Source organism: Suricata suricatta, chromosome 11 (genome assembly GCF_006229205.1).
Source record: "Suricata suricatta isolate VVHF042 chromosome 11, meerkat_22Aug2017_6uvM2_HiC, whole genome shotgun sequence".
Taxonomy (NCBI): Eukaryota; Metazoa; Chordata; class Mammalia; order Carnivora; family Herpestidae; genus Suricata; species Suricata suricatta.
The window spans coordinates 14,794,780-14,819,021 of NC_043710.1; the positions used below are offsets into that span (position 1 = coordinate 14,794,780).

General features: G+C 36.7%; 2 protein-coding genes across 2 annotated transcripts; one reads left to right on the plus strand and one right to left on the minus strand.

Annotated features, from left to right (window-relative positions):
• The first annotated feature begins 11,628 nt into the window (after positions 1 to 11,628).
• Positions 11,629 to 12,558, plus strand: LOC115306707 (olfactory receptor 4C46). The gene has a single exon (XM_029957243.1). It carries the CDS (start codon positions 11,629 to 11,631, stop codon positions 12,556 to 12,558), a length of 930 nt encoding a protein of 309 aa, XP_029813103.1.
• Positions 12,559 to 18,749: 6,191 nt separating this feature from the next.
• On the minus strand, positions 18,750 to 19,679 carry LOC115306800 (olfactory receptor 4C12). The gene has a single exon (XM_029957367.1). The coding sequence runs from the start codon at positions 19,677 to 19,679 to the stop codon at positions 18,750 to 18,752; it is 930 nt and encodes a 309-aa protein (XP_029813227.1).
• Between the last annotated feature and the right edge of the window lie 4,563 nt (positions 19,680 to 24,242).

A 24,242-nucleotide genomic window follows, 5' to 3' on the forward strand; every position in this document is an offset into this window, starting at 1 on the left:
TCTGCCTTCACAGTCCAGCTGGTGTCTCTGCTCTCAGAGGCAAGAATTCAACTATTAAAAAAAAAAAAAAAGAGAGAGAGAGAAAATGGTTATAAAAAAAGAACCCAGTGCTATATGCCTGGTTAATGGGAACATGCTTTAAAGTGGGATAGAGGTGGAATGCTCAGAGAAGTTATTCTTAAGGAAGTGATGTTGAAATTGGAGCCAGAAAACCATTTACCCAAGGTCTAGCCTAGATACATAAGAGAGGAGTTTGGGCCAGACTATATCATTTGGTGAATGTGAACAATGAGCAAAGTCTCAATGCGAGTATTTGTGGTGCCATACAATCCATTTAACTTTTAAATCAAATGGACTGTATGCTTTCGTTGTCATTATCAATTAGGTGGAAATTACTTGAGCAGAATGGCTAAAATGCATCAAGCAACTGAAAAACCCTAGTTATAACTGATTGTAAGAAGATGGGGTGCCTGGGTGGCTCAGTTGGTTAAGTATCTGACTCTTGATTTCCTCTCAGGTCATGGGATTGAGCTCCACGTCAGTTCTGCACTGATAGCTTGGAGCCTGCTTAGAATTCTCATTCTCTCCTCTTTCTCTTTCTCTCAAAATAAATAAATTTTTTTTAAAAAAACGAAAGAGGAGCAAAGACAACTTAAAGCACCTAGACATCACATCAACACAGGCAGACCCAGCCTCCAATCTAAGCAGTACCGTGAATATGTTTTTCTACCTTGAAATAACTTATTTGCCTTTCTTAGACTCAACTTTTCTTATCTTCAAAAAAGGACTACATATCATTGTTTTGAGGATGAAATCAACCCATGAGATGAACGAATGAATGAACAAATGAATAATAAATGACGGCCATATTTCTACTAACTAAAAAAAAAAAATAATAGGATCTCATCTCTTGAGATGAAATTTTCACCAAAATTTTAAGAATCTGTTTTCAAGTAACTAGAGAAATCTACCTTCTCAGACATTCTTCATGAATTATTTCCCATCACAGAATAAATCAAATGCTCACCTTCTCCCTCTTGAACTGCTTGTTCTGCAGAATCTAGTATTCAAGTCTTTAGCTCCTGTACACTGAGGTACAATCTTTGGGCTCAGGCAGTGCTCCTGCTGGTGCTTCACAGCTGATGTTGGTTGATAGATTTCTGGGTATTTCCACATTTTCAGTATTAACTGAAAGGCTGCTGTAAGATTGGTACACAACTCCAGATGTACACATACCAACCACTGCTTGAGTATGTTTTTAGGACTTGAAACTATGAATTGAGAATCTTGAATCTTCAAGATTGCTAGGTAATGCCAAATTATTTTCCAAAGTAGTTGTACTAATATACACTTCCAGCAGCAATATAAAATATTATAAAATACATCCCATATGAATCCCAAATTTCTTAATTTTTACAAATTAAATGAACATAGAATGTCATCTCATTGTGGGTTTCCTTGGCATTTCCAAAATTATAATAAGCTGATTATCATTCCGCATATTTATTCACCACATCTTTCTTTTGGGTGAAATGCCTGTCAGTGTCTTTGGCCCATTTTCCACTGACTCTATATTCAATTTGTAGAAGTTCATTATGTATTGTAAGCAATAATCCTTTGTAACTCAAATGTCTTGCAAATGTTTTCTAGTCTTTGCATTTATGCTAAAGTTCTTCCCATTAACAGCACTTCATAATTTAAAGATTGGTGTTCATATAATTTTTATTTATAAGAAAAAAGATTTTTGTTTCCTTTAATAATTGCATGCCCCAAGGTCACAAAAATATTCAACTACATTTTCTTCTAAAATATTTGATGTTTGGCTATTGATATTTAAATTAAAACTAACTGATGTTAACTATGAAATCTTTGTTAAACCCAGGTCTTCAAAGATATGCTCCAGTTTCTTCTAGAAGGCTTAAACTTTTTACTCTTACCTTTAGGTGTATGATTTATCTCAAATTAACTTTTATGTGATGTGACTTACAAGCTGAGGTTCATTTTTGTTTATATGGATATCCATTTATTCTAGCTCCTTTTGTTGAAAAGATTTTTCCTTTCTCCATTATTGCTTTGACAATATTTTGTGAAGATCAATTAATTCTGTATCGGCTGGCTTATTTTTGGACTCTCTATTCTGTCCATATAATTATATGTTTGTCTTATGTCAGTTACTGTATTTTTATATGAAGTCTTGAAATCAGATGCATAAACTTTCCAGAGCTCTTGCACATAATCTATTAGATTTATTCTAAGTATTTTTATTTTTAGCTAATGTCAATAGTGTTTTTCAACTTAATTTTCCAAAAATTTTATTCTTTTTGTTTGATTTGGTTTTTTGTTTTGTTCTTATTTTATTTTTAAATATAATTCATTATCAAGTTAGTTAGCATGCAGTATATACAATGTGCTATGGGCTTCAGGAGTAGATTCCCATGATTCATCTCTTACATACAACACCCAGTGCTCATCCCAATAAGTGCCATCCTCAGTGCCATCACCCATTTTCCTCTCCCCTCTACCCCCATTCAACCCTCAGTTTGTTTCCTGTATTTAAAAGTCTCTTATGGTTTGCTTTCCTCTCCTTCCCTTCCCTCATGGTCTTCTGTTAAGCTTCTCAAATTCCATAAATGAATATAAACATATATCTTTCTTTCTCTGGCCGACTTATTTCACTCAGCATGATACCCTCTAATTCCATCTTCATTGTTGCAAATGACAAGATTTCATTCTTTCTCATTGCCAAGTAGTATTCCATTGTATGTATAGATCACATCCTCTTTATCCATTCATTGGTTGATGGACATATGGGCTCTTTCCATAATTTACTTATGGTTGATAGCACTGCTATAAACATTGGGGTACATGTGCCCCTATGAATCAGCACTCCTGTATTCTTTGTATAAATTCCTAGTAGTGCTATTCCTGGATCATAGGGTAATTCTATTTTTAATTTTTTTATTAAAAATTTTCTTAACATTTTATTCATTTTTAAGAGATAGAGCCTGGGTGAGGAAGGGGAAGACAGAGAGGGAAACACAGAATCCCAACCAGACTTCAGGCTCTGAGCCATCAGCACAGTGCCCAACGCAGGACTAGAACTCAAAAACCTGATAGACAATGACCTGACCCAAAGTAGGAGTTTAACTGACTGAAGCATCCAGGAACCCCTATTTTTAATTTTTTGAGGACCCTCTACACTGTTTTCCAGAGTGGCTGTACCAGTTTGCATTCCCACAGAAGTGCAAGAGGGTTCCCATTTCTCCACATCCTCACCAGCATCTGTTGTTTCCTGAGTTGTTAATTTTAGCCACTCTGACTGGTGTGAGGTGGTATCTCAGTATGGTTTTGATTTGTATTTCCCTGATGATGAACGATGTTGAGCATCTTTTCATGTGTCTGTTGGCCATCTAGATATCTTCTTTGGAAAAGTGTCTATTCATGTCTTCTGCCCATTTCTTCATCAGATTATTTGTTTTTGGGTATTGAGTTTGGTAAGTTCTTTATAGATTTTCGATACTAACCTTTTATCTGGTATCTTTAGCAAATATCTTCTCCCATTCCTTCGGTTGACTTTTAGTGTCATTGATCGTTTCCTTTGCTGTGCAGATGCTTTCTATCTTGGTCCCAATAGTTTATTTTTGCTTCTATATCCCTTGCCTTTGGAGACGTGTCAAGTAAGAAGTTGCTGTGGCTGAGGTCAAAGAGGTTGTTGCCTGTTTTCTCCTCTAGGATTTTGATGGTTTCCTGTCTCACATTTAGGTCTTTCATATATGAGTTTATTTTTGTGTATGGCTTAAGAAAGTGGTTCAAGTTCATTTGTCTGCATATTGCTGTCCAGTTCTCCAAGCACCATTTCCTAGAAAGACTGTCTTGTTCCCATTGGATACTCTTTCCTGCTTTGTCAAAGATTAATTGGCCATACATTTGTGGATCCAATTCTGGGTTCTCTGTTCTATTCCATTGGTCTATGTGTCTGTTTTTGTGCCAATACCTACCGTCTTGATGGTTACAGCTTTGTAGCCCAAACAGGCTAAAGTCTGGGAATGTGATGCCTCCAGCTTTGGTTTTCTTTTTCAACATTACTTTGGCTATTCTGGGTCTTTTGTGGTTTCATCCAAATTTTAAGATTGTTTCTTCTAGTTCTGAGAAGAATGCCAGTGATATTTTGATTGGGATTGTATTGAATGTGTAGATTGTGTTGGTAGCATCAACATTTTAACAATATTTCTTCTTCCAATCCATGAACAGGGAATGCTTTTCCAATTTTGTGTGTCTTCTTCAGTTTCTTTCATGAGTTTTCTAGAGTTCTCAGCATACAGATCTTTTACCTCTTTGGTTAAGTTTATTCCTAGGTATTTTATGGTTCTTGGTGCAATTGTGAATGGGATCAATTCCTTGATTTCTCATTCTGTTGCTTAATTATTGGTGTATAGAAATGCAACTGATTTCTGGATATTGATTTTATATCCTGGGACTTTACTGAATTCATGCATACGTTCTAACAGTTTTTTGGTGGAATCTTTTGTATTTTCTATGCAGAGTATCATGTCATCTGCAAAAAGTGAAAGCATGACTAGCTCTTTCCCAATTTGGATGTCTTTTATTTCATTTTGTTGTCTGATTGCTGAGGCTGGGACTTCCAACACTATGTTAAACAACAGTGGTAAGAGTGGACATCCTTGAAATGTTCCTGACCTTGGGCGGAAAGCTGTCAGTTTTTTCCTATTGAGGATGATATTAACTGTGGGCCTTTCATTTTTGGCTTTTATTATGTTAAGGTATGTTCCTTCTATCCCAAATTTCTTGAGGGTTTTTTTTAATGAAAGGATCCTATATTTTGTCAAATGCTTTTTCTACATCTACTGACAGGATCGTATGGTTCTGAACCTTTCTTTTACTTACATGATGTCTCACATTAACAGATTTGCAAATACTGAACCAGCCCCGCAGCCTGGGAATGCATCCCACTTGATTATGATGAATAATTCTTTTAATATACTGTTGAATTCAATATGTTGAGAATTTTTGCATCCATGTTCATCAGGGGTATTGCCTGTAATTTCTCTTCTTTGTGGGGTCTTTGTCTGGTCTGGGAATCAAGGTAATGGCTTCATAGAATGAGTCTGGAAGCTTTCCTTCTAGTTCTACTTTTTTTTTTAAAGCTTGAAAATAATAGGTTTTAACTCTGTTTAAAATGTCTGGTAGAAGCATATGGTCCAGGACTCTTATTTTGGGGGAAATTTTTGATAACTGATTCAATTTTTTCACTGGTTATGGGTCTGTTCAATTTTTTTTATTTCTTTCCATTTGAGTTTTGGTAGTGTGTGGGTGCTTGGAGTATGTCCACTTCTTCTACATTGCCCTATTTGTTGGAATATAGATTTTCATAGTATTCTCTAGTAATTGTTTGTATTATGTGGTGTTGGTTGTGATCTCTCCTCTTTCATTCATGATTTTATCTATTTGGGTTCTCTCTGTTATTTTTTGAAATCCTGTCTAGGGGTTTTATCAGTTTTGTTTACTCTTTCAAAAAACCAACTCTTAGATTCATTGATCTGTCTACTGGTTGGTTGGTTGGTTTGTTTTAGATTCTATATTGTTTATTTCTGCTCAAATCTTTATTATTTCTCTTCTTCAGCTGGCTTTGGGGTTTCTTTGCTGTTCTAATTCCATTAGGTGTGAGATTAGGTTTTGTATTTGGGATTTTTCTTGTTTCTTGAGCTAGGCCTGGATTGCAATGTATTTTCCTCTTAGGACTGCCTATGCTGCATCCCAAAGTGTTTGGACTGTCATGTTTTCATTTTCATTTGCTTCCATATATTTTTTAATTTCTTCTTTAACAAAAATTTTTTAATGTTTTATTTATTTTGCAGAGAGAGAGAGAGAGAGAGAGAGGAAGAAACAGAATCTGAAAACAGGATCCAGGCTCTGAACTAGCTGTCAGCACAGAGCCTGATGCAGGGCTCGAACCCACAAACTGCGAGATCATGACCCAAGCTGAAGTCAGATGCTCAACTGCTTGAGCCACCCAGGAGCCCCTAATTTCTTCTTTAATTATCTGGTTGACTCATTCATTCTTTAGTAGGATGTTCTTTAGCCTCTATGCATTTGAGGCTTTCCAATTTTTTCCTGTGGTTTATTTCAAGTTTCATAGCATTGGGATCTGAAAATATGCATGGTATAATCTAATTTTTTTTAATTTATTGAGGGCTGTTTTGTGACCCGGTATGTGCTCTTAGAGAATGTTCCATGTGCACTTGAGAAGAATGTGTATTCTGCTGCCTTTGGATAAAAAGTTCTAAATATATCTGTCACATCCATCTGGTCCAATGTATCATTCAAGGCCATTGTTTCTTTATTGATTTTCTGCCTAGATGATCTGTCCATTGCCATAAGTGGAGTATTAAAGTACCCTGGAATTACCATATTCTTATCAATTAGATTGCTTATGTTTGTGATTCACTGATTCATATATTTGGGTGCTTTCCAGTTGGGGACATAAACATTTACAACTTTTAGCACTTCTTCATGGATAGATCAAGTGATTATGATATAATACCCTTCTTCCTTTCATTTTGAACAAGAATAGAATTTGAGCCATCACAACTCCCACTTTCCAAAAATATTTCAAAGCTACTATATCAATAGTAAGTACTGGCAAAAATACAGACATATAGATCAAGGGAACAGAATAGAGAGCCCAAAAATAAACCCACACATATATAGTCAACTGAACTTTGGCAAGGGTGCCAAATGGGAAAATGAGATTCTCTTCAATAAGTTCTTTGGGAATTCTGGATAACCACATGCATAAGAAAGAAATGGGCCCCTTATCTCACATCATACATAAATCAACTCAAAAGCACTTAAACATAAGATCTGAAGCCATAAAACTTCTTAAACCAAACATAGGGGGAAAGCTTGTTGACATTCTTTTAGTCAATGATATTTTTTAGATATGATCCAAAAAGCAAAAACAGACAAATGAGATTTCAGCAAACTAAGTAACTTCTGCACAGCAAAGGAAACAATCAAGAGTGAAAAGTAACCAACAAATGTGAGAAAGCCACACATTTTTGCAAATCATATATGTGATAAACAGTTAATATCCAAAAGAGAAGGAACATATATAACTCAATAGCAAAACACAACCTGATTTTTATTTTTTTCTTTTTTGTAACTTTATTTTTTTTTAGAATATAACACTATTTTTTAACATATGCAATTATTTTCCATCATTTACAATACAGTAGTTACAATGACACTCATGACACTCCAAATGGATAAGCAAAGTAAAAAATCAGAACCCCAACTTCTATTTCATGTAATTAGACTTATACAGAAATTAGAAGGTTAAGATTTTTAAATGGGCAAAGGATCTGAATAGAGATTTCTCAAAAGATCTACAAAAAACCAGCAGGTATGTGAAAAAGTCTTCAACATCACTAATCATCAGAAAAATGTACACCAAAAATATCACCTTACATTTGTAAGAATGGTACTTATCAAAAAGAGAAGAGATATGAAGTGTTGAAAAGGAAACCCTTGTGCACTGCTACTGAGAATGTAGATTGGCACACTCATTATGGAAAACATTATGAAGATTCCTCAAAAACATTGAAAAAGGACCGTTTTTTTGTTTTGTTTTGGTTTTTTTTGCAGTGATCCCTTTTCTTGGTATAGCACCAAAGTAATTGAAATCAGTAGCTTGAAGAGATACCTGTATTCATGTATTTTGAAGCATTATTCATGATGGCCAAGAGACAGAAATAATCTATATGTCTTTTGATGGACGAATGGATAAAGAAACTGTGATAGATAGATTCACACACACACACACACACACACACACACACACACACACACACACACACACACACAAGATTATATAGTCTTTAAAAAGAAGGAAACTTCCCGTTGACAACATAGATGAACCAGAAGAGCATTATGCTAACTGAAATAAGCCAGAGACAGAAAGAGAAATACTTCGTGATCTTACTTATCCTAGAAATAGTCAGACTTACAGAAGCAGAGTAGAATGAGCATTGCCAGAGGCTGGGGCGGTGGGAAATAGAGAAGTATTGATTGGGGGCAAAAAGCTCCAGTTATGCAAGATGGATAATTGTACAGCAATGTGATTGTAACTAACAATACTGCTGTATTGTATATTTGAAATTTCCCAAGAGAGTAGATCTTAAGCATTCATTCCACCCATACACATATACAAAAATAGTTACTGTGAGCAATGAGAATGGTAAATAGTTTGGTTGTGGTAATTGTTTCACAATTATGTCAATGTATCGAGTTATACATTTTTTAACTTTATTTATTTATTTTGAGAGAGAGAGAGAGAGAGAGAGAGAGAGAGAGAGAGAACCTCAAACAGCCTCCAGTGTCAGTGTACAGCCCAGTATGGGACTTGAACCCTTGAATCATGAGATCATGACCTGAGCCAAAATCAAGAGTCGGATGCTTAACCTACCAAGCCTTTTAAGTGCCTCTCAAGTTATAAATCTTAAATACACACAATTTTATTAGTTCATGATACTTTAATAAATCAAAGAAAAGCAGCTTTTAGAGTCAAGAACTCTAAAATGACTTATGCCCTCACTGCCCTAGCTCTCAAGCAATCAGGAGCGGCTTTTCAATAAAGGTTTAATATTGATAAGAAAACAGAAACTACTATGTGACAGGAGCCTATAGGGAAACGACATCACAGCTCCACTGGAACTATGGCACCTCACTATTCACATGGCATTCAGCTTTCTTAACAACCCAGGAGGGGAGGAGACTCACAGGCTTGGGTTTATAATTTCCTAGGTAAGAATGCAATTGCCCACTTAAGAATGAGTGTTTCTTAACATGTCTCCTTAGAATACCTATTTCTAAGACAAAGCCTTTCCATCAAAGAAGATAATTAATTCCTGGGAGAGGTAGCAGGAGCCACCAGACAAGGTCCCTGAACCTTGCTGGAAACCTCTTTAAATATCCATACAGGGCAAGGTGAAAAGGGTTTTTGGTTGTCATTCACATCCCCAGACAAGATTCATCATGGGCAAAGGGTTCCACTTGAATGTGTTTTCTCCACAGTGTCTGCCTCCTGCCCTTGCAGAACCAGAGCCTTCTACAGATCGTTTCTCCATAGTGTTTCAAGTGAGTCCATTCTAAATTCAAAACCAGAAAGCACATTGCAAACAGATTTTCTATGAAAAAGTTTCAAGGCTTTAGGTTGGATAAAAAGATTTAGACTCGTAAGAACACTTTCTTTTAGTAGGCTCACTGAGGTATGAATGATATATCCCCCAAAATGGTACATGTTCAATGTGTATAATTCCTTAATAACTGTTGAGTTGATAGTGAATCATCTAAATAGACTCTTCCAAAGTGTGACATATTTTTCATATTGAAAGTTACTTATGACAAGAGGAGGTCAGTTTGATGATGGGACTCTTCCAGAACACCCCCAAATATCATTAAAATCATCGAAGAAAGATAAGGTAAGTTTTTTAATTCTGCTGATGCTTTATTAAAGATTATTCCTTTCCACATATACTACTCCTTATTTTTCAACCTTTTAAGACATAATAATAGATTCATTTATACTTATCACAATCCTTCAAAATTCATGGATATCATATACTAAATTTACAGTTTAAATATTTTAGGTTTATAGAAATTTAGTAAATGGTAGGACCCAGCTCTCTGACACCAGGCACCATGGTTTGGCCATGAGACACCTCCTAATGATGAAGAAAAATCATGAGAATGAAAACATAATTTTACCACATTTCAAACACACAAATATGAAAATTAAATGATATAGATCACCAGCTGTTTCATCCAAGCACGGACATGCTATGTCAGTGCAGCTGCTATGCATAACACAAGTCTCTGTTGCTTCTTTGAGAGCAAAATCAGTGATGATCCTTCATAAGTTCATTACATAGTTAAGTGTTTCTCTGTATTATTGCCCAAACTGTAAATTTTTTCTATCTCCTAGAGGCATTTGCCATCATAAAATCAAATGAAAGTCCTGTGTGTGTCCCAAATAGTGGGGTTGACATCTCAAATAATTTCCATAATAACCTGTGAGATAGACATTATTATTCTTGCTTTACAGATGAAGAAAAAAGGATGTAAGGTACAAAAGTCATGTACTGCAGATAAAAGAAATTGCAAGTGGAAGAACAGGGTCTACTCTGGTCTTTCTGATTTTCAAACCAATACAATTAACCACTGTAATAGTTATTTTTGGTATTTTGCAGAAGAGTCTGGGGCCCATTTATTGGAAGGGGATACAGTAAGAACACATAGGGTTAGGGGAGAGGCCAATATAAAAGGGCTGTTCAATGAAAGCAGTACCACATTTTTAAACAAGTTCCAATATGTCACTGTGTGTACTGTACGTGTCTATGTCTGGTGATAAAACTGCTCCACATAAGCTTTCCTCTAAAGTAGTATTGAAGTAATTATAGGTATTGTGGCCATATCAAAAGGAGATTACTAGCTCAACATTGTTTATTATAAAGTAACAATATAGGTCATGGGATAAAAATTGGGAGAAAAAACAATTAACAGGTATAACCTAACCTAATCTTGGCTCCAGCCCTTATTAGCTACTCAATCTTGGGCAAGATCCATAACTTCTCTATCGTTCTATTCCCTAATGTGTAAAATAGGGATAAAAATGATAGTAGCAATTCTCTTGTAGATTTGTAGTGAGGATTAAAAACCAAATGTCTGCAAAAATACTTAGAGCATGCTAAGTGTTCAGTAAGCTTTAGTTAATATGACCATCATTGGGATAATAGTTTCCTCATCTTCAAAATGAATGAAAAAATACACCACACAGTTATCCTATGAAAAGGGTCCATGTAGGCAAAGCATTTACTATAAACCATAGACATAGCAATCAATCATTCAAAGGTATATATTACTGGCTATGATAAAGTCATTGAACTTAGGAAACATGTATTGTGACTACTTTTAAGTATCTCTTGTATCCAATCTTGACATTCCCATCACCAATGTCCTGTCACCCTCTATTCAACTATCATAGTAGTCTGCTATTGGGATATCTGTGTCTTCTACCTCTTCACTGAACCTCAGTCCATTTCATCCAAAGCACACAAAGATCTTTATGATAATAATATTTAAGATCCCCCCCTTTACAATCTTCTTCATCCTCCCCCTCATATTCTCAATAACCTTCCATGGTTCCTCATTTCCTAGAGATTAAAGGAAAAATTCCCAAACTTTGCATTTGTAGACTACATCCATATACTACCACGATTGCAGCCTTGGCTTCCACAGTGTGTACAAGCTACTACTTCAACTTAGATTCTCAGTCATCTGGGATGAGTAAGTGTGCACATGTGGTCTCCTGCCTCTGTGTTTACAAAAGTTCCTCATATCCACCAACCTCAACAATGACTTCAGCTGGGAAGCAATCTGAATTCATTTTCAGGAACTCAGAATCTTTATTTCCAACATACACAACCTCAAAATAACTCACAACTGAAAAGAATCCAATAAGTTTTACATATTAAAGTTTAATAAATTCAAGATTGCATTCAAAAAAATTGTTTCTTTTCAGGTAATGTGATTAACTGTCAGGTGAAACACATGGAGAATAGGAACAATGTGACTGAGTTTGTTCTACTGGGACTCACAGAGAATCCGAAGATGCAGAAAATTATATTTGTCGTGTTTTTTGTCATCTATACCATCACTGTGGTAGGTAATATGCTCATTGTGATCACTATCACTGCCAGCCCATTGTTGGGATCTCCCATGTACTTTTTCCTGGCCTATCTCTCCTTCATTGATGCCTGCTATTCTTCTGTCAATACTCCCAAACTGATCATAGATTCTCTCCATGAAAAAAAGACTGCCCTATACAATGGATGCATGACCCAAATCTTTGGAGAACATTTTTTTGGAGGTGCTGAAGGAATCCTGCTTACTGTGATGGCCTATGACCGCTATGTGGCCATCTGCAAGCCCCTGCACTACACGACCATCATGAGTCGGCGGGTGTGTGGCCTGCTAATGGGAGTGGTGTGGGTGGGAGGCTTTCTTCATGCAACCATACAGATCCTCTTCATCTTCCAATTACCGTTCTGTGGCCCTAACGTCATAGACCACTTTATGTGTGATCTGAACCCTTTACTCAATCTGGCCTGTACTGATACCCACACTCTAGGGCTCTTCGTTGCTGCCAACAGTGGATTCATCTGTCTGTTAAACTTCCTCCTCTTGATGGTCTCCTATGTGGTCATTCTGCACTCCCTAAGGAACCACAGCTTGGAGGCAAGGCGCAAAGCCCTCTCCACCTGTGTCTCCCACATCACAGTGGTCGTCTTATTCTTTGTGCCCTGTATATTTGTGTACATGAGACCTGCAGCTACTTTATCTATTGATAAAGCAGTGGCAGTGTTCTACACTATTATAACTCCCATGCTAAACCCCCTAATCTATACCTTGAGAAATGCCCAAATGAAAAACACCATTAGGAAATTGTGCAGCAGGAAAGCTATTTCAGGGGAGAAATAAATGTGCCTGGATCTCAACAGTGATTCAATGGAAGCAAAGGTCAAAAGGATATTTTGGATGATCTCAGCAAAGAATACCTAAGGGATGGAGAAATAAATTATCCACTATGAATCATAAAATCTTCATTGAGGGTAGCTGAAATGGATGCAAGAGAGAAAATGTAACCCAGGACCACTTTGAATATTCAGAATATTCTACCAAATTGGGGTTTAGTTTTTCTAGCTTCAACCATATATATGGACTCATAGGCTTCTCTTCTAATAATAACTTAAAGAAATAATAGTATTGTTGTTGAGGAATAATCTCTATAATGGTCTGAGGAGGTAGGCTATTATCACCATTTTACAGGTAAGGAAACTAATAGAAAGGGGAAGGTACCAAATGGATATATTAGAAAGCCAGTAATCAGAACTGACTGACTTCCCAAATCATGTCCTTATTTGCTGTTAACTGCTAGGCAATAATGATCAAAAGATCAGATAAATATATTAGTTACCATTTACTGAACCAGAAACTGTGCTGGACACAATGTATACATTAGTTCCATTATCTAGAGCAAAAAACTAATTTGTAATTAATAACTGCTTGTTTTTACATATCAATGTTGCATATGTTGCCTGTAACATTACAGTATGTAACATTTAGGTTAGGTTAAAAGCTTGGCCATTTAACCTCTGAAGAGAAGGTAATGAAGATTAGACCATGTTTCCAAGTTCCCTTGTAAGCTTCATAACAATTCTGTATTGCTCATATCATTCATCTTATGCTGATACCCCATCAGAAAGAGTAATGACTCATAGACTATATTGATGTTAGACAGAAATTTCTATTTATTAAATATACAGTCATATTCTGTAAAGTATTTGCCTACTATATACCAATAATTTCTACAAGATAGCACAATGTCTAGTGCACAATAAATATTGAATGAAAGAATGAACAAGTGAATGAATGAATAAGAGTATGAAGGAAGATGAATAGATTCAAAAATAAAAAGAAAGTAGTATAGAGACTAGGGAATTCTTTCCCGCTTTTATCTGATTCAACTCTAAGGAGAATTCTGGCTAAACCTCTTGGGAAAACCTCAATTTGTTTTCACTCCTTGTTACACTAAGGATGAGAAAAGAAATGAAAACTACGATTTTCAGCATATGAGCAAATAGTTTACCTTGTATTATCCTGCTTTCAGTGACATTTTATTGTCTGTTGAAGGTGGCTTGCTAATGTTATGTTTCTCTGTTAACCAGTATATTTTTGGTACCATTTTATTTATCAAAAGCTGTTTTTTAAATATGTGGTTCTTTATGCACAAAAGCACTATCAAGAAAAACATATTCCTTCATTCTTTTGTCCTCCCTTCATTAATCATCAAATACTTTTGAGCCCAAGAGATGTATCAGGCAAGTTGATAGGTGCTGGGACTTCAGTGGTGAATAAAAGGAGACCCAGGTTCCACGTCCACAGAGCTTATCATCCAATGAAAGATTCCCAGGAGGAAGCAGAAAATTGCAAGTGTTATCAATAGTAAGACAGTGGAATTACAGGGTGCAATGTAACCACAATGGAAGGACACACAACAAACAGCTTCAGGGTCAGGAGAAGGTTCCTAGATGAAAAGACATAAAATTGGAACCTAATGGACAGAAAAGACATAAAACTAGAATCCAGTGGGTGGAAAGAAGTCAGTTGGTAAAGTGAATAGGCATGGGATTGGCAGTGTGTGCTGGAAGATGGAATACAGAACAAAGGCCAGACGTGAAAAAGAATACACAGGAAACCTGATCAATTCAATTGATTATGGCTAATCAATTCAAAAACACTGGAAATTTTTTGTAAGCTAGTGAGTGGTGCAGATTGATTCGAGTTTTAGAATGATAACTCTATCTACTGAAATGGACTGAAGGAGATAAGACTGGCAACAGGAGAGCAGTTAGAGGTTACAGGGATGATTTGGTTATGAAAGGATGGAAGCCTGAACACTGGTGGGGCCAGTGAGGATGAAGATGGCAGACACTACTGTGTCCATCTCCACCCCCCTGCACTGGGACTATTCACCCATGCCCCTGATGCTGTGTGATGGGGTTGCTAACCATTCACAGAATCACCAATCCAGACCCACCTGTGGGACCACTCTATTCCAATGAATGATAGGAACAAGGGTTTAAAAAAAAAAAAGGCTGATTGTTTTGACTCAAGGTAGAACCAGTCCTATATTATAACATATACCCCAGAGCTCCCATGGCTCCAGGATGAATCTGAGCTCCAGTTGGGATCAAATTCTTTCTTTTCCTACTATAGCCAGTTTCCTTCAACCCTTCACCATATAAATCATTTTCATAAAAATCCTCATCTCAGACCCTGAAGCTAGGGAACCCATACTAACACAAAGAGATAGAAAGGGGTTCAAGAAATATTTAAAACTATAGACAGAAAAACTTGATTTAGGATGAATATGAGAGAGAAGTCATAGATGACATCCAGTATCTAGTATAGATTACCAGATAGATGGAACAGAAAAAAGATGAATGTTTTTTAATGTGTTAAATGATGCTTAAGTGACAATGTACAATTAAATACTGTATATTATATGTTTCTGATCATCAGAGAGATGCAGGCCACAGAAATATAGGAAGCTTGAGCATATAAATGGCAATTAAAGCCATAAAAGTATTAGATAACATCTATAATGAGTGTGACTTGGTCAACTATGGGTGGTCTTCAGAGTCTATCAAGTAGCCATTTTGATATTCTTAGAAAGAAATAAAAAAATTTTGACCCTAAAACAGAAGTCTAATAATGTCAATTGGTATATTATTAGAAATCCAATAGGATATAAATCTATAAAATAAAAACAGGGTATCAAAAAATAAAAAATCAGACTGGCATCAGAATTTTTGTCAGCAAAACTAGAAATTGGGAGTTAATGAAAAAAAGCTTTAATGTTCTCAAGGGAAAAAACTGTAACCACTAATTCTGTATCATGCAATATAGGATACAAATATAAGAATAAAAGAATGTATTCTCAAACATGCAAAGACTCATAAATTTTATTGGCCAAGAATTATATCTCAGCAAAATGAATTCAACACTTTCAAAAGATTAGGCACCATGACCAAAAAGGATTAATTCCTGGGATGCAAGTCTAGTTAAAATTTTTTTAATATTTTACTTATTATTGAGACAGAGAGAAACAGAGCATGAGCGGGGGAGGGTCAGAGAGAGAGGGAGACACAGGATCTGAAGCAGGCTCAAGACTCTGAGCTGTCAGCACAGAGCCCGTTGTGGGGCTCGAACCCATGAACTTTAACCAACTGAGTCACCCAGGTGCCCCTAGTTTAAAATATGTAAATAAATCAACATGATACACACATTAAAATCACATGATCATCTCAATAGAGACACAAAATGTATTTATATTTAACATATCTATCATGTTCAACAATCTTTCATGCTAAAAATTCTCAACAAAATACATTTAGAAGGAAATTTCCTCAACACACACTCATACAAAAAGACATTTACAAAAATCCCACAGATAATATGATAATCAATGGGGGGAAACTGACAGCTTTTCCTCTAAGATCCAGTACAAGTCAAGAAAGCCCATGCCACTTCTATTCAACATAGTACTAGAAGTACTAGCAAGAACCATCAGTCAAAAAAAAAAAAATAAAGGCATCTGAATTGGAAAGAAGGAAGTAAAATTATCTCTTTGTAAATGACATGATCATACATCGAGGAAAATCTAAAACTTACACACACACACACATGCACATACACACACAAACTGTTAAAACTAATAAGTGAATTCACTAAAGATGCAAGATACATACAAAAATTATTTACATTTCTTTACACTAACAATAAACTAGACAAAAAGGAAATAAAGAAAATAATTCCACTTACAATAGCATCAAGAAGAATAAAATACTTAGGAATAAATGTAATTAATAAATGAAAAAATCTCCATACTGGAAACTATAAGATATTCATTAAAGAAATTGAAAAAGACAGAAGTAAATGGAAAGATATCCCATGTTCATGGATTGGAAAAGGTAATATTAAAATGTTTATTTACCCAAAGTCGTCCATAGACTCAATAAAAACACCTGTCAACATTCAAATGGGATTTGTCACGGAAATAGAAAAAACAAACCTAAAATATATCTGGAATCACCAAAGACCCTGAATAGCCAAAGCAATCCTGAGAAAGAAACAAAGCTAGAGGCATCACACTTCCACTTCCTGATTTCAAATGACTCCATTTCAAATCTGTAGTACTCTAAACATATAATACTGGAATAAATATAGACATCTAGATAATGGAATAGAATTGAGAGCCCAGAAATATATATATATACAGCCAACTAATATTTGACAAGGGTATCAAGACTACTCATTAAAGGGATGCCTGAGTGGCTGTGGGTTAGCATCTGACTTCAGCTTAGGTCATGATCTCATGGTTTGTGGTTTCTAGCTCCAGATCATGCTCTGTGCTGACAGCTCAGAGCTTAGAGCCTACTTTAGATTCTGTGTGTCTCTCTCTTTGCCCCTCCCCCCATTAACACTCTGTTTCTGTCTCTCTTTCTCAAAAATAAATAAACATTAAAAAAAATTGTAAGACTTCCCAGTGGGGAAAGGATAGTCTCTTCAAACAATGGTACTAGAAGGGGTGCTTGGGTGACGCAGTCAGTTAAGCATCCAACTTCAGCTCAGGTCATGATCTCACAGTTGGTGGTTTTGAGCTCCACATCGGACTTTGTGCTGATGGCACGTAGCCTGCTTTGGCTCTCTGCCCCTCCCCCACTTAAACTCTCTTTCAAAAATAAATCAACATTTTTAAAAAGTTTTTTTTTTAATGGTACAGGGAAAACTGGATATTCACATGCCAAAGAATGAAATTGGGCCTTTAGCTTGTACCATACACAGAAACCAACTCAAAAGGGATTTAAAGACTAAACATAAGACCTGAAACCACAAAATTGCTAGAGGAAAACATAGGGGAAAAGCTTATTGACATTGGTCTGGATAACGAGTCCTTGCATATGCTTCTCATCTCATCTTGCTCTGACTATATAGCTTCCAACCATGTGTGGTTGGGGGCAGGGACTGGAGAGACAGGTAGCGGTGCTGACACTGCCACCCCCATGGATGGAATCCAAATGAGTTTCAGTGGCACCTCTGCAGGCTGATTCCAGTGAATCTCATAGGCACCCCAGAGATCAGGCTTTCAACTCAGTTGATCTGCACCACAGTGGGGTGTTTTCCACCAGTCTCGGTCCACTTGCACTTTTGAGAGTTGTTTGTTCTTCCCTGCTTGCCAGTCCAGTTCCTTGTTCACCTGCCTCAAACTACCAGTTCCCAGTGAGAGGCTCCACTTACCAGTCCCTTTTTTGCCTGTCAGTCTCCAGCTACCATGAATGAGTTCCAGCCCAAGGCAACCTAGGGACCTTCACTGTCCAATGGACAATAACTATTCTGTCTCCAAAAGACTGGAATCCCAGCCTTGGAAAGGGATTCCACCTTCTAAATGTGTTTCTTCCTATGATACTCATTTCTCAGTCCCAGGGCATTCTTTAGTGTAGTCACTAGCCCTTTCCAGCTAATGCCCTGATATAATGAATTATTGTATGTAAACTTTCCCTATTCAAACTACCATGTGATCTGTCTCCTCATTAAACCCTGAGTGATACAATATGGAAAATACCTAATACACTAGTTTTATAGGAATTTAATAAATAGTATCTCTTTTTACTGTACAACCAAAATTTAATGAACAAGAAAATTCACAAAAGAATTTATATTGATGCCAAAGTCCAAAGTAAAGGAGTATCATTAAACTTGTTATTTGCAAAAATCAGGAGTAACCAATATCTCAATGTTACATCAGATTATTTTAATACCAATCCAATATTCTAGATTCATATCACTTAGCTACTACAGATATTTGAGATTTCCAAGTAATAGGTAAGTATTTATGGATTAAGAAGCAGTATGTATGTCGTGATTACAAGAGTGTGGGACGGGAGACAGTAAGTCTGGAATCCAGGCCTAGCCTTAGCTCTGCACTTAAATAGCTATCTGCAAGTGTTATCCAACTCCTTACCAGAGTTGATGTCTTCATTTATATATCAAGAGGCTTGAATTAGGTTACCCCTATTAATTCTATATGTAATGCTCAAAGATTTTCTTTAATCATTAACTGAAGTCACTTTTTTTCTCCAAAGCTTCCTCATAGCATTTTTTACCTCTGCATTTCTGAGGGTATAGATTAAGGGATTTAACATCGGGACCACCATAGTATAAAAGATGGCAACGGCTTTATCAATAGGCAGGGTGGTCACTGGGCGCAAATACACAAATATACAGGGCACAAAAAATAAGACAACTACTATAATGTGAGAGACACAGGTGGAAAGGGCTTTGCGCCTCCCTTCCAAGCTATAGTTCTTTAGGGAGCATAGAATGATCACATAGGAGACCACCAAGAGGAGGAAGTTTAAAAGGCAGATGAACCCACTGTTGACAGCAACAAAGAGACCAAGGGTATGAGTGTCCATGCAGACAAGCTTCAATAAAGGGTACAAATCACACATGAAATGATCTATGACATTGGGACCACAGAAGGGCAGCCACACTGTAAAGAGTATCTGAATGGTTGCATGGAGAAATCCTCCAGTCCAGGCCACTCCCAGCAGGAGAAGGCACAGCCTGGGGCTCATGACAGTCGCGTAGTGCAGAGGTTTGCAGATGGCCACATAGCGATCATAGGCCATCACCGTCAGCAGGATGATCTCAGTAGCACCAAAAATGTGTTCTGCATAAACTTGAGCCATACACCCATTAAAGGAGATAATTTTCTTCTCATGAAAGGAGTCCACAATCAGCTTAGGAGCTGAAGAAGAAGAATAAACTGTGTCTATCAAGGAAAGATGAGTCAGGAAGAAATACATGGGGGAGTTCAGAGTTTGGCTGGTGGTAATGGTCACCACAATGAGCAGGTTGCCTGAGACTGTTACCATGTATAGAATCAAAAATCCCAGAAACACTATCTTCTGCATCTTGGCGTTCTGTGTAAGACCTACTAAAATAAATTCAGTCACATTTCTTTTATTCTCCATCTATGTGGTGTGGGTGATAAAAACTCCAGGAAGAAATGCTTTACCTTTGGGTATAAAAGAACGAAAAAAGGAACCATAAAATCATGAGTCCAAAAACTCTGACTTTTAGCAGTACTCTGACAATCTCATAGATGATTCCTTTTCCTTCCAAAACTCTCTAGGAATCAATAACTTCAAACTTCTTCTGGGGTGCCTAGGTGGCTCAGTGGGGTTAAACCTCCCGGTCTTGATTTTGGCTCAGGTCATGGTCTCAGTTCATGAGATCAAGCCCTGTGTTGGACTCTACACTCATAGCATGGCGTCTGCTGGGGATTTTCTCTCTCCCTCTCTGTCTGCCTGCCCCACCCCTCTCTCTCACACACACACACATAAATAAGTAAGCTTTAAAAAAAAGCTGCTTTTAGTGGAAACTGAATAAAACGTCAATATAGTATCTAATGTTAAGTTTTGCTATTATTAAGCCTCACTTATTCCTGGACCTGAGATTGCTTTGTCCTCTGTATCCCAATGTATTCTTAAACCACAAAGGCAGTGAAGGGTAAGATACATTGTCCCAGTTACACATTGGGCAAGGTTCATAATAAGGTATATGGAAAAGACACCTCTTCCATCTGGTCCCACAAATGCATTCACCAGCCTTAGAGTTCCAAGCCCCAAGATAGTAGTCTCCCTTCTAGAAGCCCACACTGCATCAGAGAATCCTTCAAGGGACAAGTACCCTTGATAAGAAAGTTGACTGCGCTTCTAATTGCCAACTCTTCTCTAGAGGAAATGGCCTTTGAGAAAACCAAGAACAGACTAATATGTTTTGATAGCTTCCTGAAGGTCTAGGCCAAAAGTTGGGTTTTATGATCAAAATCAGACAGAAAACCCCAAATTATCATTATTTCACTTACTATTTGTTTCTTGCAAATCTTGAATTTGAGCATATGTTTTATGTAATTCCCTTTTACAATGTTCCTCTTCCCCTTTTTGGCCCATACCATATGGAAATAAGTATACAAACAAAACAACTCAGTCTTATGTCAGAATTGATGTGTTTGATATCCTCTATTAATTGACAGACTCAAGCACAGGATCAGTCTTCTTTTTTGTCCTGGTCCAAAGACCAATAGTGTACCTATTACAACTCAAACCCTCTACTCCCCATATTTTTGGATACATGAGAAATACAAAGAAGGGTTGATCTAGCAGGATGACCCTGATCTTCCATAAAAGAACCCTCAGACTGCAATTGGAATTAAGGACCTATGCAGTCAAACTTCGTCCAAGCACAGAAATCTTTGTTACTTGTTTAAATACCGCATACTCAAACATTTTGAAATGGAAACTTTTGTTACAGCTCTATTTACCCCCATTCTTAAAAGCATGCTGAGATTTATTTTTCCACTATATAGTTCCTGCAATAATATTTATTTTTAGTGTTGATCATATGACAGGCATATACTAAGAACTTCACATTCAGTATTTCACTTAATCTTCACATGAGTGCTATGACATAGGTACTCTATTAACCATATTTTAAATAAAAAAGAAACTCTGCTTAGAGGAGGTAAATGACTTGCTCAAAGTGATAGTGATTTTTTAAAAATCAGAGACTGATTTTAAACCCAGGAATTCTGTCCCTAGCTCTTTAACACTAAGTTTCTCTCCAGGGAAGATTTGATTTACTTCTGGAAATCAGCCAATATCAGGGTTTGGACAAGTGGTTGGTACTTAAATTCACCACCTGTGACCATAAATTCCATGGCACTTCTTTTGCTAAGCTATGAAATGTAGAGTCCAATGTTAATGAGTTCAGGGGTCCATTGGACAAGACCCTAGAATTGTAAGCTAAAAATGTTCCAGTACCTTGTATTTTATCAACATATATGCTCTTAAAGGATGAAGACACTGAGGTCCAAGAAAACAGCTAATTGATTAGTATCAGACCATAAGAAAAAGTCTTCTAATGCCCAAGACAGTGATATTTTTCCCCACCATCACATCTTGCCTCCCTTAAGATGCCCTGAGATGAACTGACAAGGAAAAATCACCATAAGGTGACAAAGAGAATTAACTTTCATCTCTTATCTTCAGCAAAACCTGCCTTGGATCTCTAAGAAATTGGGCTAAGTCTGAGTTAGGGATGCAAAAATTCTATCTTGTTGGGAATACATCCATGATAGCAGAAGTAAGGTCTTACCAAGTTAGAACAAAATCCAAGAAAGTTTAAAAGAATCAGAATAACAAGTTTCTTTGAGCAGGAGTTTAGCATAGTTTTCCAACCACAGCAGGAGGTATGTTCTTCCTTGCAGATCTTACATATTAATGCATTCTCCTTATGGATCCCAGCTTTCAGGTTTAAGATTTCCTTCAAGAAAGAGAATCCCAATATTGTTCTCTCTCTCATAGTGACCTATATTGACCACCACAGTGAAAGTGACACACCCAATCTCAGCTTGACCTCACTTCTGCCTTTTTGCCTCTCATATCTGCTCCTATCACTATAAGATCCCCACCCCCTTTCATCCCTGGGAATTATCAAAATCAGAGCATTGCCTCAAGGAAATGAGTGGCTACACATAATCTCTGATGACCCAAATCACCACACCATGCACCCTACCCCTGAAAAAAAACGTCAATGACCATCCAGCTTCCACCTGCTGCGCTACTGCACTGTTCCCATATTCAAAAGCTTACCAATTGACTCAGGAACAATGAAATGTAAATTTATCCCTGGTATATTATAAATATATCCATATATGGTGAGAACAAGTATTTCTGCAAAACATCCTAAAACATCTCAAAGTGATCCCCCACAAAATATTAGACAGTAATGCTTCAATTATGTTAGTTATAAACCCCTCAAGAGAAAATGGAAATGTAAGAAACTGGATTAAAAATCAGCAATTCTAGTTAACTTACTGTTGTTTCCCTCTAGGTAAGAAGAATACCCAATGTAGTCAGGAAAAATAAATAACCATTATACGTAGCTGTTGAAACATCTTGGTGTATAAGTGTATATTTTTCAAGTCTCCACTGACTGGACAATGGCATTTGCAAAGCTCCAATGCCTTAGAAACTCAAATCAAAGGAAAATGAAATGCTCTGTTGAATTTGGAATCCAAAGTCCTTAGGTACTAAAGTGAATCTTCTGATCTTCAGCACCTAGCTCTATGGCTATAGAATAAAAGACACAAATATTTCAATCATTTAATATCCCCCTCTTATTCTTTCCTTAAAATAAGAAAACAGCTTCCTCTTGAATCATAGTGTTTAGAGATGGTAGTGAGAACATCAACAGAACTCTCTTTCCATCTAAGGCTTTGCTCTCTCAGGAATTAATTATCCCTGTTTTTTAAAGATTTTGTATTAGAAATAGATATTTGGGAGAATTCACCTATGAACAACGCATCTTTACTCGAATGGCCCTTTTCCCTGCACTTTAAATTTATGTAATAACAGCCTACATTCCTGGTCTAGAAAATTATGTGATAAAGCACTCCTCTTCTAAGCCCTTGGGTATCACAAAGTGGAACGAGGGGGGTGCTAACTGCTGTGAAAATAACGAGGGGCTTCGGCTGGATTGCATATCCCTAAGGAACTCTCCTCCTTGGCTGAGGTCACCACAGGAGGTTGAGATACTGTGCGTTAATTTCTCAACTGTACTATAAACAAACACATAAGGATATACTGTGTAAGCACCTAGGGACTTAATATATTTTCAGGCAGAGTGAGATCTAGAGTTGGAAACCAAATGGAGGTTAAAATCCTTGTCCAACTTGTCTGATGTAGAAATCTAAAAAAAAAAAAAATTGTATGCCTTTTCAAAGACTTTTTCTAGAAATCTAGTAGTTCCGCTGGCCATTTGATAAAAGAAGGCTTACCTAGGAAAACAGCTATCTTTAAATTTTCGTCACACATAGTATCCTCAGGACGGTGGAGATCCTCAGCCAAATATATTCTGCCATCTTGCAAACACATACTATAGCAAGTACTCTGCAGCCTGAAAGAAAAGGTATTGTTAAAATCACATATCATGAGAATTGAAGCTGCAGCTGTATTTAAACATATGGCTAGGCCGTAGATGGCAGACTGGGGAAAACAGTGATAGCAGTTATCATTACTGAGCCCTATGTCCCCTCTTCCCTTACTTTGGCTGTATTACATTGACTGATTTTCATATATTGAACCAACCTTGCATTTCTGGGGAAAATCTCCCTTGTTCTTGGTATAATCCTTTTTTATGGACTACTGGATTCAGTTTTAGTAGTATTTTTGCTGAGGATTTTTGTGTCTATTACATAAGAGATGTTGGTTATAGTTTTCTTGTAATATCATTGTCTAGTATTGATATTAGGGTGATACTAGTGTTATAGCATGTGTCCTCTCTTCTCCAAGTTTTTGAAGTTTGTGAAGAACTGATGTTAATTCTTCCCTAAATGTTTGATAAAATTCACTTCAAAGTGAAGCCATCTTGGCCAGGTTTTTTCTTTGTGGAAAGTTTTTTGTTTTTAATTATAATCCAATCTCTTTATTTGTTATAAACATATTCAGATTATCTACTTCACTTTAGTCATA